The following is an 18,539-nucleotide window of genomic DNA, read 5'->3' as shown; positions in this document are numbered from 1 at the left end:
AAAGCAGCTTAACGAGCCCACAAAACCCTAATGCCATCGGATCAGAGTCCATAGTCGTCACCGTCGTTTTGGAATAAAACCCTAGCTTCCCCTCCAAAGTCCCGCAACTGTTTTTCTCAGAGGGTTTTACATTTTGCAGCCAACCATGTTGCAACCCCAGAAAGGAAGGGCCACAAGAGAGCCAGAGGGTACGCAGCCAAAGTCGTTGCAAGTGAGAACTCCCAAGACTGGAAAGGCCAGAAGAGAGCTAGAGAAGCGTGCCCCAAAGATCGTAATTCCCTTCATCTGTTTGTTTCTCGGGAAAATTACATATTTTCCCGTGTCCAAAAGCAAAATTTCAGATATTTTCAACTTGGTATTGGTTTTTTTCGATTTTTGTATTGATTTTCAAGTGGGTTTTGTATAATTTTGAAGGTTGAGACCGGGAAGAAGACGTTGATTCTTCACGGTAGGAAGACGAGCAATGTGGTTAACTCTGTGTTATCGGACCTTTACCATTTGAAGAAGGACAGTGCTGTGAAATTCAACCGCAGGAATGAAGATATTAGCCCTTTTGAAAGTGGGGGTGATACTTCCCTTGAGTTCTTCTCTCATAAAACCGATTGCAGCATTTTCGTCGTAAGTACAAAACTACCTCAGCATTTTGCTCCTCCTGTAATTTAATTTCATGTGAGCTTCGTATGTGTACATATGTATGTGCGTGTGTGTGCGCCCCTGTATAATGCAATTGTTTTCTGTTTGGGGTTTGAAAGGTTATTTGGATTTTGATAGTGTTGCAGCATTTGCTTAGTTTTACATGTTTAATTGCTAGCATTGATGAATGTTTGGTTGTTTTCTGTTATTTCTTTGAGCTGCCCATTAAAACAAATGCGTTTCTGGTAGAAATATTTGGTTTCTATTTGTTAATATTCTTTCAAAATTCTGGAAATCGTTGATTTTTCAGTTTATGTTTCTACAATGGACCTGCCTCTTTGATCTTCTTGTGACATTTGCAATGGATTTGGTAGGTGAACAACCTGTTTTTAGGCAGATGTTTGGACATTGCAGACACAGAATTCGTAATGCAGAATAACTAAAAGCAGCTCACAACCAATGAAAATATTTGTATTTGTATACTATTTCTACCTATCATCCTTGATTTGCGCTAAGGGATGAGCATTAAAAGCATTATATAGATATTTAATAGATTAGATCTTATCAGTCTTCTTGTGTGCACCTGCTTCAAAAACTTTATCCCCGTAGTAGCCACCATTTTACTGGATAAACGACTTTGCTTCGCAACCTTCTTGATGATGGTGGGCAAATAAAGTCTAAACGAATTTAGGCTGTATACCTAATTTTCCTGGAATTGTAGTTCAATCGGTCAGAGCACCGCCCTGTCAAGGTGGAAGCTGGAATCCCATTGATGCTTGTCTCCCACTTGTTAGTTCCATTTTACCTGTTTAGTTTTGATTTGGACTTTACCTTGAACGCTTCAGCCTACATCTTGAATTTTATTGGTTCCAACTACATCTACCCATTTTTCAAAATGTATGCATGGTGGTTGATGTTTATCCCATTTTCTGAACCGAGTTCTTGACTCACCCTGTTTAGAATGCTGAGACCCTGTGTTGCCTAAGTACGATCAGGCACTGTATCTCATGCTTGTGTTTATTTTCTTGATTTCTTTAATGTAACTTTTAAGTATTTAATTGCTTTTATTTTGCAGTTTGGCTCTCACTCAAAGAAGCGGCCTGACAATCTTGTCATAGGGAGAACTTATGATCACCATATATATGATCTCATAGAGGTTGGGGTTGAAAACTATAAACCATTGGAATCATTTACATATGACAAGAAACTAGCACCACGTGTGGGCACGAAACCTTTCGTTTGCTTTATTGGAGAAGGATTTGAAAGCGCAGGAGAACTGCAACATTTGAAGGAAGTTTTGCTTGATCTGTTACGAGGAGAGGTTTATCTCTGGTGCCATTTTGTTGATATTACTCGTGTTTGAATTTAAGAGGGATATTAATATTATATACATAAAAATGATATGTGCAGGTTGTAGAGAAATTAAATCTTGCCGGTTTAGACCGTGTATATGTATGTACAGCTATATCTCCTAAGAAAGTGGTTCTTACTCAGTGTGCACTGCGACTGAAAAAATCTGGCACTGTAGTTCCACGGATGGAACTAGTTGAAGTTGGCCCCTCCATGGATTTAGTAGTTCGTCGGCATCGTCTTCCTAATGAAAGCCTAAGGAAAGAAGCAATGAGAGAAGGCAAAAATCAGCCCAAGAAGGTTGAATTACTAAATCCCCTTTTTGATTTCTCTTATTTCTTTTGCGTGTGACATGTCTGTAACGCAATTCCTCTTGCTACTTCCAGGACAAGAATATTAAACAGGACCTACTGCGGGGCAAGGTTGGGAAAATCAACATCCCGGATCAAAAGGTAAACCGAGAAAATTGATTATTTCCTTTAGCGGTTGTTATTTGGTCTATAGGGCCAGCTTTAGTTTACATGACCCGAACCATTTCTTCTCTGTTTTGCGTCTTGTCCGCTGATGTTAAGCATGTTTAACTAGACACAGGTTGATTCATGCATGGCATTAATTTTGAAGCACTTGTATTTAACATTTGTTTATCGTTTCTTTTATTGTTAACGAAATCTGTGTTTTTAGATTGGAGATACGGTGTATTATCACACAAAGGTTGGTGATACATTTGTGCCTAGCAAAACAAAGGGAGTTAAAAGGGAGCGCCGTGAAGCTAGAATGAAACACGAAGGTAACGAGCGTGCACCAAAGGTTCAAGACATGCTTGAGCCCAAGAAAACAAAAAAACTTAAAAGGGAGCGCCGTGATCCTACGACTACTGAGGATGCCGAGTGATTCTCTTTAGACAAGCAGACAGCTGATCGGCCAATGCTTGCAAGGATTAAAGTCAGAAGGTGTGATGGATTCGAAGAGCTCGGGATTTTTGTTCTTCCCATATTTCATAGATTCTGTTGTAATCCTTCTGCTTTCCATTGTCGCTTCCATCCCGCGTGTTTAAATTAGTTACTGCGACAGCATTTTTGACTCGAAAGATGGCGTTATTCGACCATCCAATGTTTGATTGGCGCTATGTTATGTAATATTTCTCTTTAGTTATATTTCAGGAATGTTTTCTTTCTACATTTAACTAAATATGAATTATTGTTCGTCTGGATATGTTTTTAAAATGATTGAAAGCGTTTTTAGAGAAAAAGTTTTTGGGTTTCAAAGGCACTTTAAGTAGGAATGGGCATCGTCCGGTTCGGTGCGGTTCCACCCTCAAAATGGAACCGGAACTGGAAAATTTCAACGGTTTGGTTTGGTTTGGTTTGGTGCAGTTCCGTTTATTACTAAAACTATATGGTTCGGTTCATAATTGTTTTGGTTCGGTTTATGCCGGTTTACGGTTCTAATCAAAATTATATATATGTTTTTTCTAATTTTCTACTTATAATACCAAACACATATTTCAACCACAAATTCAAGTAAATTTGAGTTTCCACCACTAGATCTACAATATTTGTGACTGGAAGATAAAAATGTGCATATAAATATAAATCAAAATATAGAAAGGCTCATATCAAGACCAAAGTGTAGATCTTAAACTAAAACTAAAATATACATAATGCATAAGATACTGGAAAAAAATGAAGAAAAATAATGTAGAGGGAGAAAAGTGATAAAATAACAAAGGAGGGGAAGAGAAGTGAAGAAAAATATCGGGCTTTATGCATATGGTCTTATTGGAAAAAATGTCTTATTTATATAAAAATAATAATAAAACAATAATTTATATTAAAAGCAGTTCGGTTCGGTTCGTTCGATTTTTAATATTTCCAAACCGGAACCGTTTGAAATGGTTCAGTTCAGTTTTTGTTCCGATTTTGACTTTTTTGGTCAACGTGGTTTTTTACCCTTTTTTTTGTCACGGTTTGATTCTGTTTTCCGGTTTGGCGGTTTTTTCGCCCACCCCTAACTTTAAGTGCTTTTTAGAAGAAGCACAAGTTATGTGCTTCTACCATGAAACATTTTTAAGTGTTTTTTAAGGATTTATTAGCATTTTTATTAAAGATAGTTTCTAAAAATATTGGCACCAAAAACGCTTTTAGTCATTTTAAAAGCACATCCAAACAAGTTCTTAGTTATTCAAATGATAGCACATAAATAATGTACTTGTTATAGTGACATTGGACATCCGAATCTTCGATCTACACTACACATTTCACCGGCTTCGAGTTTGAACGGTCGGTTTTCCTCGAAATAATAAACAACGGCAGTCGGAGCCATGCGCGCTCCAAATCGGTGAGCGAAAGGTAGAAGGTAAGTTCAGAAAGGCTAGCAGTTCAAAGCACCTCTTCACTGACGCACACCACAACGCTTCTTCGGTACTTATATTCATACCCCCAACTGGAGAAATGAAGTCGAAGAGATTTAAGTCAAAATTGTGCCGCTAAAAGTTGGCAGACCAACAAGAAGAATAAATTTTACAGACTGACCTTATAATTTCTGTACCTGTTAAAACTTAAAACAGTTCTTTCTGGACTTCCACGAGCTCGAATGGGCAATCCGATACTCATGCCACGTTTCTCCGACAGAAGCGAGCTGCGCTTCGAGAGGATAAGGACCTGCAGTTTCATAGCTCAAAGTTATCTGTTAGCGACAGAACTATGAGATTAATGCAGCCTGGAACTACAAGGAATGCAACCTACAACATGAACGAGTACAGTTACGAAAACAAGCAACTGTCGCGGTGGAAATCGAAGATTAAGAAATAAAAGCGGATAATAAAGAAAGAATGAAACTTTGATATCAAATTAATATAATCATTCATATATTGTCCATATAATAGACCCCTGCAACTAAGAATGACTAGGATCCGAAAGGGCAGCAGCTAATGCAGCCCTATGGATCAGTAGTTTCAGATGCATCTTCTTTCGGCTGGCCAGCTGAACTCTCGGGCTCATCAAATGCAGAATCATGGGCTGGCCACTTATCAATGCCTGAGCCTCCTGCTTCTTGCAGGGGACCGATATCCCAGACATCTAACAAACCGCCCGTGACTCCCATCTCTGGCACATCATAGTTGACCGGATTACCCCATAACTCATGGCTAGAACTTGACATACCAGCACTGACACCGAAACCCATGCTCCATATGTCTTCTTGTTTGATCATGATCTCCATCCCTGGAGAAAAGAGTTCCGGAAAAGTCCTTTCATTCGCCAAATCCTCCTGGAAAGAGACATAACGCTCGGGATTAGCCTCTTGTTGTGGGCTCAGAACACTCTTCCCTTTGAAAAAAGGATCTTCGGTTGCCATGCTTGATGCCCCTTCACCCTCTTGCTCTGGTGTTTTGAGAAATCCTTGTGTTGCTGCTAATTCATCTAGTGCAGGATCCGCAAATTGGAATGGCGTGCTTACTGAACCTAAACCCAGTTTTCCTGTCATAACTTGTGAAAGATAATCAGGAGATTGTTCAAAAGGAACTGGATTCGAATCCAGGGCTGTGGAATCTGATTTACCGAGTTCATGCTGCTGATGCTTAACAAATTTCCGCCTAGTTTTTATTTGAAGTCGGGCTATAAATGCCGGGTTCTGAAGCATCTTGGCCAAGAAAGAAAACATCTGCTTCTGTCTCTGCTCCGCTGACTGAAGCCTCTGATTCACTACCTTCATATGGTTAACTGTGCCCCAGTGCTGCTGCTGCAATTCAACCAACTCCTGCATTAACACACTCCTCTCCTTCTGCAACGTCTCTATCTCACCTTCCACTCCAGATTTTCCTTCTTCCGCAGAAGCCCCGATTTGGAGAGACTGAGGTGACTTGCGTCTCTGGATCCTCTTCAACAAATGTCTTTGGCCCCTCTGGAAAGCTTCATTCACAAACTCCCACTTATCTGGGTCAACCTTGCGAAACCCCTGAATACAATACCCAAAATAATTCATGAATGAATGGGAAAGCAACGGTACAGAAATCAAATTCATAAGACAGATACGATTATTTAAGTAGTAAACAAATGATCACAGAAGACAATGGAAAGCCATCAACTTTCATGCATATGAACAGCAGAACCTCGCAATACAATCTGCATTAATAAGTGGTGGTAGGGGAAGGGGAGCAGTTGAGATGCTAACATATGGAGATCTTAAAATCTTTTGCAGTAACATGTTTCAAAAGGAACCTGACGTCTACCTGCAGAAGATGAACTCCCCTCTCCAGTACATAGTCAGAAAGGAAGATGTTTTTCTCGGAGGACGATCCTAACTACAAAATCAATAAAAAAACACCTCTAAGGTAGAACCACAGAGACCATCATCATTATCAACAACAACAACAACATCAGGAACCTGCAGACATTTCCATTACATTTCCATTACCTTCACTATACTAAGTTTCATGATTAAAGACAATCCTTACAAGCATGTTATACTATCCTGAGAGATGATTACATGCCCGTTAAGGTAGAACCACAGAGACCATCATCATTATCAACAACAACAACAACATCATCATCATCATTATCCTAAACCATCATCATCATCATCATAAACAATCATCATCGTCACCATCATCAAGAACAATAAAAGCAGTAATTCATTCTTTCACTTACCTGCGTAAACTATTGGAAAACGATAATAAAATCGTCAAGAATTCCATGGAATGAATCCTTTTATTATTTCATTTTGGTAAATTACATAAGAATCTCTACAAATACAACAAATTGGGAGTTAAGAATACAACACCAACTCCTACAAAGTCTTACATCGCAAGCTTAATACAAATACTAATCGCCTTGGTTACATCTATACAAAATTAACCTCATCAAACCCAATTCAGACAACAAACAACAGATTTTAAAACAGAGAAAAAAAAAACAAAAGAATTAAAGAACAAAAAATTCACAGACAGATCAGAGCAGCCAATACAGGTTGTGCTACTGCAAGATACCCACATAAGTATTAAGCTGTCGCACAAAACTTGAGAAATTGTTGTGCTTGAAGTTCCTCGGCAAGATGAGCCTGGAAAACTCCAATGGGTCCCATACCACGAAGCTGCCGCCGCTGGAGCCCCACGATATGATCGGATCGAGCGACGGGTCCTCTACCAAATCGAAAGTCTTGGACAGAAACGGAGGCACCGGAGTGCCCTGCAAACATTCCAGAGGCCGCGGCGGAGCAACCACGTCCTCCGCATCGCCGCCGCCCATAGACGATGTCGGAATTGAAACTCTTTCAGTGAAGTCGAAAGCACCCAATGGGTTTACAGAACAGAAGGCTTCGAATTCCATCAGAGGAGAAGTGGACGAAGGAATCGACTGAGAACCCATTAACGGTTCCGACATTTCCGATCGAAATGCCGATAACCCAATTGATTCCGGGTCGAATCCAGCTGAAGTTGGTGGAGACTTTGGGTGGCTCTCGTCTTTTGGGTCCATGTAACGAAATTCTCACTCTTTGTCAATGGCAGTGAACTGGGTAAGAGAGATAGAGGTGGGTTCTGGTGGGTGGGTGAAAAGGGGGGGTTTGGGGAGCTTGGGAGTGAGTATATAATGGGGTCGAATAGTTACGCCGACTAGGTCTTCGGTAAAATTCCTGAGAGAGCGGTCAAAGGCGGTTGAGGTTTTCCTACTGTAGCAGTCATCTTCTTGGTCATCCCACCTCCGATTCATGTGGGGCTCCCCTGCAATTTGAGAGCGTTTCAGAGAGCGGTCAAAGGCGGTGGAGGTTTTCCTACTGTAGCAGTCATCTTCTCGGACATCCCACCTCCGATCCATGTGGGGCTCCGTGCAATTTGAGAGCGTTTCAGCACCGACCTAGTGAGAGAGAGAGAGAGAGAGAGAGAGGGGGGGGGGGCGCGGCGGGGAGGAAGTTTCCGCGGAGCTACGCTTGTTTTGAAAATCAGTCATGGTGGTTCTGTTCTGGAGGGGGCCCAGTGGGCTGTTGATATTTTGTCCGTTGATATTTTGTCCGGACCGCGTGCCGTGTGCGTGCGTCTTTGGTGGGGTTTGGTATATATTTTTGAAAATGATACGGTGGGTCGCTGTGTAATACTTGGGGATGAAGGGAGCGGGGAGGACCAATCAGGATACGGGATTTGATCAGGGTTAGATTTGGGAGACAAATGATAGCATTTCGACGTCCTATTGGTTGATTTAAAGACAAGGAGACTATTTATGCTTCGTCACCATGTTGGTAAACAAAACAAAATTTTTTTTTTTAAACAAACGATATTATCTAGCGTTCGGAAGCTAAACCTCACATTGCGCTAATCATAATAATATAGTTCAAATTCGTCTTTAACGAGAATTAACCTATAACATCTCGCTTACAAGTGAAAAGATATTACTAAACCTAGTACTAAGTGGCCAAGAAAACAAATTTAAAAAAAATAAATTAAAAAAAGAGAGAGAGAGAGACTTGTAAAGGAAACAAATTATGTTAATTTCTTTTCTTTGATTCCTTTAATTCATTCAATTCAACAGTCAAAAATTAAGAGAGATGTATAGATAACACCACTCGTAAGTATTTGACCAATAAATGGGTATAAGTTACTTATTTTAATGTAATTAGTTTGGGAGTTTTTTTTTTTTTTTTTTTTTGTCAAGAGTTTGGGAGTCAATTTGGTTGTGGTTAACTTACAAGAGCTTACAAAATATTTTCTGCTTAATATTGTTTTTTAAATAAAAAACCTCTTTTTATATTGTAAAGGGAGTGAGGATATAAAACTTTTTTATTAATACAAGAATGAGATATAATACTTGTTATTTACAAAATTCGAACCTAAGATTTTTTACTTAAAAGTTGAGAGAAATATCACTTAAAAATAAAGAGAAATAGCATTTAAACCGTAGTAATCATACACTTTTTTTAGTGAAAAAAAAAAAGCACGTTATGACCATTTAGAAATGCTAATAAACTTCTTCAATTTAAAAAGTAGGGCCTTGTTTGGGTATAAGATTGAGTTTAAATAGATAAGTTACTATTTCTTAAAAGAAGAAACGAAATTTTTTGTGGTCCACTTAGACGTAGAAGATCCAAAATGAACGGATCAGAACATAGAATTTTTCTTGATATCTAAGGTTATCAATGGATAACCATTAAATCCCGTTTAATTTGATATTATCTTAATACAATCCAATAGGTTAATTTGTCACGGAATTGAGGTGAGCTTAATAGTAGTAATGGTGTAACATAAAATTAAACTAAATAGGTCTTGATACAGCCCAATAGATTGATTTGTCACCTCTACATGCAATGCCAACTCAGGCCGAAACTTACAAGATGGTTAAAATGGTAAATTACAATGTCTGAAATTTAATTTAATTGACAAATAAACAAAAGGGGGATCGAATTTTATAATAATACTTTGGTCAGGTACAACGAATACATCACATAATTCAACAAGCAAAAGCAAAGGAAGCTTGAACATAATAATGTAACACCCTGCATTTAAATAATAAATTGACCAAAGTGGATTCCATTTGCAGACTTTTTTGGTCTGCTTTAAGTCTAATCAAAGCTAAAAAAAAGAATTAAAAACGCATCGCATTATGTTTATTAGTTCGGAATGCAAATTACAGAAGAAAAACTTTGCTGCCGATTTCTCTGCTTGTCATCATCGGCGGCGTTACCGTACCGGAAAATCTCTCTAATACTTGCCCGCCTTCCGATACCCATCTCTTATCGGTTAACTTTGACATAAGAACAAGATCTGCAATCCAAATGTAACACAACGGTGACCGAAATATTAAAACTTGGAGAAGAGGAGGGAAAAAAAGATAGTAATTTGTCGACGACCGGATCGCTACGGAGGCGTGCCTCCTAACAGATTTGTGCACTTGGCACTTTCTAATTTCGTTTTCTTCAATTTCACTAGGGGAGCAACAGCAGAAACCAGCTTCTAACTGAATGACTAGCCTTCACATTTTGTGAAGGCAAGGGCAAACCGTGCCGGGAAAGATGTGTAATCGATACTAGTAACACTCTTTTACAAAATTATGAAATATAAATTATACAACTTTCCCAAGAAGGGGAGACAGAACGGTTTTTGGTAGACTTGTGCGAGAAGAGAAGAGACGGCAATGCAGACACCGTTGGCACTCATAGTTTCCTTCATTAGGTTAACGAATCAAAATGCTTAATTGGCGATAAGAGAAGAAATGTACAATGGCTCTGCAACCAGTTGATACAGAACAAGCATCAGAAATTTATGCATACAAGTTCAATGTACAGGAAATTGACCACAAACCAAAACTAAGAATACATACTGAAGGTAATGGCCATACCCGAGACTATGAACAGCATGCATCCTCGCCACACATCAATTCTCTAACGAATGCTGTATTATGTGCATGAATAAGACTCGTTCCCATTCAGGTAAGTAATGGCATATCTGCACGACTAGGTTGAGCGACGGGAGCTTTGATCAACGGCGTCAAAGAATCCATGATACTAGCAAATGAAGGTCGTTTCCAGGGTTCGCTGCAGCATGAATTTGTTATTAGAGAAAACGGGGAAATTTGTTTACAAACTCAGTTTAAAATATTGAATTAGTATCTCAAACTCACTTGGCCCAACAAGCCTCAATTATAGCTGCCACATTAGGATTCAAATCACGTGGAATCTCAAGCCTTTTGTTTTTAAACCCAACAGCTGCGACAACCTATGCAACATAGAATAGAAAGGCTATATATCATCATGACATTTTCAGAGTCGTCAGGTCTAAAGATAATCTCTATTTCCATTTTCTAACCTACAAGAGCATAATCATCATAACACAAACCTGCGCTGGGTTTAAATTACCCCACGGCTGTTGCATTGTTGCGAGTTCCCACAATATTACACCAAAACTGTAAATATCTGACTTCTCATTTGATGGTTCATCACGCAGGACTTCTGGTGCCATCCATTCAGGCTAAAGAAAATAGAGAAGAATCTTCAATTTCCAGCAAAGCCACCATAAAATTGTAACTTCCAGGTTGTTTGTCTAATTTAAAATAAAACTTACAGTCCCGGCAGCTGATTTTGAGGAGAGGAAGGTGTTTGCCTTCAAACGGGAAAGACCAAAGTCGCAAACCTAAACCACAAAACAGGCATGAAAAAAGGTATAAACGATGCAGTAAGTAAACAAATGCTGGCGCACTAAGTCATGTTCATTTTCAAACGCATAAAAGTACTTATAGTTGAGCACATGCCACCAAAACTTAAACTCCTGTATCATGCAGCAGTTTGATCATTCAGCAAGCTCAGAAAGCAATTAAATGAAAATTGATGGTCCATTCCAAACGCTCAAAGCATAAGCAAACTAAATGCTGTAGGGGATCCTCACCTTCACTGTATATTTTTTGTCCACCAACAGATTTGGAGATTTTAAATCACGATGAACAATGGGAGGTTTGCGTCTATGAAGATAATTCATTCCCTTTGCCTGTGTGAAAAATTTCAGATCATGTACAAGAACACAATGAATAGAAACTAAAATATAAAAACTGAAAACGAAGAATAAGAGGCGACAGAAGAACAGGAAGTCTTAATATACTCACCACATCATATGCCATACTCAAGCGACGCCTCTCATCCAATGCCTCCCTTGCACCAGCTTTATGCAAAAGCCTATACAAGCTACCTCTGCAATTAACAGCCAACAATTCAGATCTTTAAACAATTTGTTGACATGGTATAAATGTCTAATACGTATGAAAGTTCCTATTTGTGGGGGTGGCAGTGTGGGCAGGGGTGCAAAAAAGAGGACATTACAAAAACCTTGATAAATATTCCGTGACTATGGACAAGTTTGGAGGCTTGGTAACTGCACCCATAAAGAGAACAATATTTGGATGTCGCAGGCGCTTCATTATAGTAACCTAGCAGACAAAAGAAGTGAAGCTTATCTCAATTTCAAGACAAAGAAAGTACACGGCAATTATGTACTTAAAATCTCAATGCGTCCAAATGTTCTGCCATCATGTACCTCACTCAAAAATTCTTTAAAGCGTTCGGCATGAAAATCTTGTTCCATTAGAATCTTCACAGCAACATCCTTCAATGTACAGCATTTTATCAGTATTATGAATAAATGGCTATCTAAGAAGTAATGAGGGCAGAGTGTAAACAGATTAGGTGCTTACAGAGCCATGCCAATCAGCGCGATGAACAGTTCCAAAAGAACCTGCAAATGCGCAATGTTATTTTTTACAGCCTCGAACTAACTTTTATGAACTGCATTAAGTACATCAAGGGCATATGAGCTCTTCATGTTCATGATATTACTAATACCTGCACCGATTCTCTCTTTTATAATGAGCTCACTCCATGGGATGTCCAAATCCTCTATATCGAACCCGAGCTCTCTACTTGGTTTACTAGGAACCAGTTGAACGCCCTCAACAAACCTTGAGCCTGTAATTGTATCCACCCTTGGACCATCTCTATGCCCTACAGGTGGCATACACTTTAGAGGGATTGGATCATTTACCATGGGTGGTGTGTGCAAAATATTTTGAAGAGGATTAAACAACTGGGGATTTCTATCATCACCACTTGTCCGGGGAATTTTGGCATGTGCAGAGGTGTCACCGCTGAGATTTGAAATTAGGTTTTTTCCCTCTGTACTCTTCCTATCAAATTTTTTAGGATGTATATTGTCCTCATCAACAGCACTTCCTGTGATGAGAGAAAATACCATGGGTGAACTACAATCGACATGACAGATGAATGCTAATTTACATGACAAAATATAGACAACACCATAAAATAGTTATAACTTAGAATTATAGGTACAGGCTTAACGGATATTGAAAGTCCAAAAGAGCTGTTGATGAATACTAATTTACAGTTCAATGTAAACATAATCACAACATAGTTAATGCGAACTCTATATGCCAAGGGTGAATAGATGAGGAAATTTGGAGTCATGTTAATAGATAACTGCCAATTTATACGACCCCAATGTAAACATAATCGGCACCACCATTACTTGAACAGTGTGCAAAGGCATAACAGAAAATAAAGCCCTTTAATTTGCTACTAGATCATAAACATTCAATTTTCCATTCTAAAAATCTCAAAACCATCTGCAGTTATCTGACATTAACATGCATCTATCCTAACCCCAAAGAATCAGTAAAAAAAAGTTTAAAGAGGTCAAACTAAATGAAGCCACCATTCTAATCCTTTTAATGTACTACTTCAGTGCAGAGGGTGTCATACAAAGTTCTTGTATGTAGCAAGTTCTAGGGAAGGCGCCCTTGCATTACTTTCAGGCAACTAAAATTTAGAATAAAAAAGATTATTTATTGTGTAAGAGCCTGTACAATAGATTTATTAAATCTATGTGTCAAAACGTGAATGGATATGTGTGTATGGATATAGAGATGGACACAAGTGTATTTGCATATTTTATAACAGGTACACCAATTGTAATCATAATATAAATAATGAATCCAACCATAACTTTTCTTTTAGGATTTAGGGATCAATGTATCTTCAGTTCTGCACCATTCTGTACCTGAATCCTATAATTATGTCTATAACTAATTGTATTTATTCAAGAAAATTTGTCATAAAACAAATCAACAATTGATCATATTAATAAATTGTTCATACAACACCAATTCTATATACATTATCAGCATTTCTGTGTTTGTTTTTTTTTTTTTTTTTTGTTGCAAATATATACTATATATCATGGCTTTGACAATCAAAGAATTACCTGCAGGAGCTTCATCAAACACAAGATTAAGCGATTGACAGTCTGAGAAATACTGTTTAGCCAGTAACCTGAAATCAATGGTAGGTTCAACTGGTTTTAGTCTTGGAAAGCGCAGAGGTGAAGAAATTGAGATGGATGATGGGCCATTGAGCAAGGAATCAGGCTCGCGCAAGTAGCCTGGATTTGCAATCAAATCGACTAAATACTCCCTGAAGTGAAACAAATACGCCATATCAGATGTTTCCACCAGTTTGATAACATGGAAATGAAATTTGGGACACACTTGATTCTCCAAATAGAGAAATATTCTCTCTAACTCTAATTTGACCATGCTCGTTTTCCTATATAATTTTTTGAACACAAAGGGCGAACAGCTCGGGCTTGTTCAGGAAGGTGGCAACGGCTGACGAAGGACAGAAAACTAAAGGCATAGACAAAGAAATTCAAACAGATACACATGATGAATAACTTTTTACTGAAGTGTAACTTGAATAATTTTGCAGTTATGCACCAGGCAGTTCTAAAAGTAAACTGCATTGCTAATTCAAACTATTGATAGAGACAATAGATAAAAAAATAGCATACCTGTCCAACCCAAACCGGACAAGACAAGAGGAGGCGTCATCCCTTGTACAATATTGACAGCCTTTGGCAATTCGACAAGGTAAATCAATTGTGTCAGCTAGAACCTTCAAAGATAGACATGTAGCTTGTGAGTATCATACTGTACTCAAATGAACAAAGAATAATATTAACTTATGGATCAGAAGAACAGTAGTTAACAGACAAAGATTGCCACTAGTATATATGTCAAGGTTAAATTTCTCAGTGTTCTTTATCAAACTAAGCCTTCAAACCAGAAGCAGAAAACTTCATATTACTAACAATAAGAAAAAACAACAAATTTTGTTTATTTATTATCAAATAAACAATTACCAAGCTAAATACACTTCTTTCAAGGAAAGTAAATACATCAAATTATAGAGGAGCCTTACTTTGAATAATAAGGCACGATGTCTACATAAGCCAACAGAAAGGCTGCCTATTGGAACAACTACAGATCCTAAGCAATCTTTCAGATCATCGCTGCTCTCCCTCCATATGGACAAAATTTCATCCTCTCCTACGGAAGATGAACCCCTTGTGATAGCAATAAAATTCAGTTACATATGAATGGCAGACATAGATGTCGAAAGAAATGGACAGAAGATTCAGAAGACTTACCCCATGCGACTGCACACAAGCTTTGCCAGATGATCTACAATCTCTTTTGTATTTATGCAAGTACAGGAAATGGTTAAAACCCTATTTTGGAGCTCCTTTAGACTGGGATCACTACGTCGATCAATTAAAACCACTTCAATGCTTGAACCAATGCCAGGATCAACAGACCTTAATGATTCAATTGATGGTATACGACCATTTTCTTGCAGATCAGTGCACACAGTCCATACATACTGATCTATCCCATGAATTAGGTAAAATCCATCAGGCACTTTGTCAAAGTATGACAGACAGCCATTCACCTGTTGCACATCATATCAATAGGAAAGGATTAATACAGTTATCACCACAAAACACAAACCATTTGTACGAACAGTGTTGTTCAAAAGCAATTCTTAAACTCCATTAGCTTTCTGAAAAATTTTGGGTTGGGAAGAAAGAAAATGGAATAAATTATCTCTTGTTAGATATCTGACATGTAAATTGTAATGTTCTCATAACATCATTTCACTTAATCAACAGTTACAAAAGTCTTCTAAAAAAAAATCAACAGTTACAAGAGAAAACTCCTCTGTCCCTACCTATGTACACGTATACATATTACTATACTACAGTTATAGCTATTACATTAACCTAACTTCCATGACAACCGATTATACTGTGTGAATCCCGATTCATTGGCAACCTCAACAGGAACTTATTAGTTTCCTAGTTACTGTAAGGTCAGACCAAAAGATCCAGCATATTACCAAATTCATTACCAATTATCTTCTCTTTCATAACAGTTTTGTGACTCTAGTAGATCAGTTTTGCTTTAGCGATGTTCTCTCATAAACGGAGATGCAATCTGACATAGGATCAATCAGTTTTCATAACACCTTTTTTTTTAGAAATAGAATACATCATACAATGTAAGCACTGCCCAAGTGGTTAACCTGAGGTCATACATTGTTCAGTTATCAGTTGCTTGCTCAACCAATACGTTATATTGTAAACAAAATCTAATCAATCGGAAACATTCTTTTCTTGTTTGATGTGAAGCATGTGAAAGAATGCAATAATTGGATATTTGAGATAAAGGTTAGTTCTTCAATAGGATTCAGATAGGATTGGGACAAAAATGGCGTGCATAAATTCAAACCCGGTGTTTGGAAGGCCAATGAGATCTCATTCCTAACAACATTGTTCGGCCATGCAATGGAAATTTAACTCGAGTTATGTAAAAAGTAGAGCAATAATGAGATAACGCAGCTTATGAATTCAAATGCCATTGAGCAATGCATAATGTCTTCACAAAAAACCCGAAATTGCTCCAGCCATTCCATTGATAATTAAGCAGTCTACAACATTTTCCACACAATAAGCTAAGAACTCAGCTCAAAGAAGCATATATATATATATATATATATAGACCGACTCAATTAACAAAGCAAGGCAGCAAACCATGCAACTGATGAAACATAGCACCTCAACAATATCGATTGGCCATAGAAAGCAGAATAAACCTTACCCAAAACCGATGCGAAACGGCATCAACAGAGCCGGACGTCCTGGACGCCGATTCATCCGGCACTGGATCCAAGAAGTTAGGATCATCGGCGCATGTAGCCTCCGATGAAAGCCGAAGAGCCAAAGCCAGCTGCAGCTGATAACTCTCCTCAGTCTGCTGAGCCCAGCTCTTCCCTGAAGAAGAACCGCCGCCGCCACCAGTGGCCGTAACAGCTCCATCCACACCTTTCATTCGAAATTCACCCCCTCCACCACTAACCTTGAACACATCGTCCGGCACGTACCCGAACCCGTCGATCTCACTGACCGCGGCGGTGGATAGGGTCGGAGGGTAGTACTCGCCGGAAATCGAGCTCTCGGCAAAGCTGCTGCCGCTCGACTGCCTCTGCAACCCGGCTGACGAGTACGGGTTCCCGGCCCGATTCGGTTGTTGATTCGCCCGGAAATCGGCTCCGGTTTCCCAATCGAACCCTCTGTCGCCTTTCCCCTTGTTGTTCTTGCTCTCCGTCTCATAAAACGCCGCCGCTTGGTCGTCGGGAACTTGGCTCAGAAGCGTGTAGTTGGATCTCCTACCGGGCATTTCCATCGAGATTTGGGACTAATCGGTTCGTCACAAAACCCTAGAAATTCTTAAACCCGCCATCTTTGAAAAAAATGAAGGTTTGAGGACTCAGAGGACTCCACAGAGAAGGTCTGAGTTTCTCTCTCTAGAATTTCCACTGTCGGAGAGAGAAAAAGCGAAAGCGGTGGTGTGGTGGTGTAATCGTAATTATTCTTTAATTTAATTTTTTAACTTTTATTTTTCTTTTAATTTAATTAAAAGGTTTTTTTTTCCTTCACACGCTGGGCTCGAAGAATTTTTCTCTTTCTTTTTGTCCGTGATTAAGACTGTTTAGTTGGGTTTTGGGGCAATTAATTATTGGGTTTTGTTAGGACAATTAGGTAGTGGATCTAGTGATTTTATCAACTTTTTTATGTTGAGATACATGCGTTTTTTAATTTTGGTACATCAGAATTTGGAAAGGTGGGGTTCAATTCACTGCACCTTGTCTCTTTATAGGATAGTGTTATATATACATTTAGTTTTACTTCTCACATATCTTTCTTATTTTTCAGCCGTTTGATTAAATGTATTGAAAAAGATTAATGATAAAAAATAATAAGAGTATGTGAGACGTAAAAATGTTTGTGTGAATAACATTTTCCTATTTTTATTTTGACAATTTATTTTGTTAGTATGGGTGTTTTTTTAATTCTTTGCTTGGTGTTTCTTAATGAACCAATTAGGTTATGATTCAATTAGTTAAAACTCGATAAAAGGCGGTCAAAGTCCTCGCCACATTGCATATCTCAATTGAGCGATGACACTTGGAACCGCACAATTTGGTAATAAGTATTGTGTCTACAGCAGACGCTGAGTAGCCAAGTGCAAAGCAAATAGTGGCGATGCTTAAGTATTTCAATGAATCGTGTCCAAGATCATTGCGAGCTTCCCGACAAATCTTAGAAAATAAAGACGTGATAGTAAAGGCTTGGTTTCTAGAAACAACAACAACATAGGTTACCAGGCCAATGTGGCTATCTATTGTTTTTTTATCTCCAAATATTTGCATGATTAATGTAATTCTTCATATTATTTCCCTTTTAAGCGTTTTTATTCTTTATAGGGTGGTGTTATCTACATACCAAATTTTACTTATAATGCACTCATTTTTACTTCTCACACATATCTCTCAACTTTGATCATCGGATCAAATGAATTGAAGAAGATCAATGACAAAAAATTAACAAATATATGTGAGAAGTAAAAATGAGTGTGTGAATAACACTTTCCTCTTTTTATTTTGACAGTTTCTTTTGTTATTATGGATTTTTTTTAAATGAGTATGTGAACAACAATTTCCTCTTTTTATTTTGACAATATATTTTGTTATTATGGATTTTTTAAGTCAATTCTTTGGTATTTGTTAATGACCTAATTAGGTTTTTTTAATGATTCAATTAGCTAAAACTCGATAAAAGGTAGTTGAATTCCTCGCTGCCCTGCATATCTCAATTATCACATCCCCGTATGGGG

The 18,539-nt window shown here is 38.2% G+C and overlaps 3 protein-coding genes across 10 annotated transcripts; 1 reads left to right on the top strand and 2 right to left on the bottom strand.

Annotated features, from left to right (window-relative positions):
• The first annotated feature begins 47 nt into the window (after positions 1-47).
• On the top strand, positions 48-3,159 carry LOC103449396 (ribosome production factor 2 homolog). The gene is made up of 6 exons (XM_008388718.4): positions 48-271; positions 415-618; positions 1,709-1,954; positions 2,044-2,283; positions 2,370-2,435; positions 2,665-3,159. The coding sequence occupies exons 1-6, from the start codon at positions 146-148 to the stop codon at positions 2,872-2,874; spliced, it is 1,092 nt and encodes a 363-aa protein (XP_008386940.3). The 5' UTR covers positions 48-145; the 3' UTR covers positions 2,875-3,159.
• A 1,641-nt stretch (positions 3,160-4,800) lies between these two features.
• Positions 4,801-7,884, bottom strand: LOC103449444 (heat stress transcription factor A-3). 4 transcript variants are annotated; one of them, XM_017336057.3, is made up of 4 exons: positions 6,972-7,669; positions 6,212-6,283; positions 5,541-5,937; positions 4,801-5,459 (listed from the first exon to the last, which is right to left on the bottom strand). In XM_017336057.3, exons 1-4 carry the CDS (start codon positions 7,452-7,454, stop codon positions 4,921-4,923), a joined length of 1,491 nt encoding a protein of 496 aa, XP_017191546.1. In that variant the 5' UTR covers positions 7,455-7,669; the 3' UTR covers positions 4,801-4,920. The 4 variants fall into 4 exon arrangements, with proteins under 4 accessions (XP_017191546.1, XP_070665746.1, XP_017191542.1 ...); XM_070809645.1 differs by lacking the exon at positions 6,212-6,283 and having other exon boundaries at positions 6,972-7,884; XM_017336053.3 differs by having other exon boundaries at positions 4,801-5,937.
• Positions 7,885-9,384: 1,500 nt separating this feature from the next.
• CTR1 (serine/threonine-protein kinase CTR1) lies at positions 9,385-17,215 on the bottom strand. Of its 5 annotated transcripts, none has more exons than XM_070808909.1 (17): positions 16,464-17,215; positions 14,954-15,255; positions 14,725-14,869; positions 14,315-14,418; positions 13,730-13,938; positions 12,556-12,681; positions 12,295-12,453; positions 12,147-12,187; positions 11,990-12,058; positions 11,782-11,882; positions 11,562-11,646; positions 11,348-11,446; positions 11,027-11,095; positions 10,802-10,933; positions 10,587-10,681; positions 10,305-10,500; positions 9,448-10,191 (listed from the first exon to the last, which is right to left on the bottom strand). In XM_070808909.1, the coding sequence occupies exons 1-16, from the start codon at positions 17,046-17,048 to the stop codon at positions 10,392-10,394; spliced, it is 2,430 nt and encodes an 809-aa protein (XP_070665010.1). In that variant the 5' UTR covers positions 17,049-17,215; the 3' UTR covers positions 9,448-10,191; positions 10,305-10,391. The 5 variants fall into 5 exon arrangements, with proteins under 5 accessions (NP_001280804.1, XP_070665010.1, XP_070665012.1 ...); XM_070808911.1 differs by having other exon boundaries at positions 13,730-13,797; positions 16,464-17,209; NM_001293875.1 differs by having other exon boundaries at positions 9,385-9,730; positions 12,295-12,681; positions 16,464-17,117.
• Positions 17,216-18,539: the final 1,324 nt, after the last annotated feature.

The sequence above is a fragment of the Malus domestica genome, chromosome 12, assembly GCF_042453785.1.
Source record: "Malus domestica chromosome 12, GDT2T_hap1".
Lineage (NCBI taxonomy): Eukaryota > Viridiplantae > Streptophyta > Magnoliopsida > Rosales > Rosaceae > Malus > Malus domestica.
Note: the sequence above shows the minus strand (reverse complement) of the source record. Positions and strands in the feature narration are given on the sequence as shown.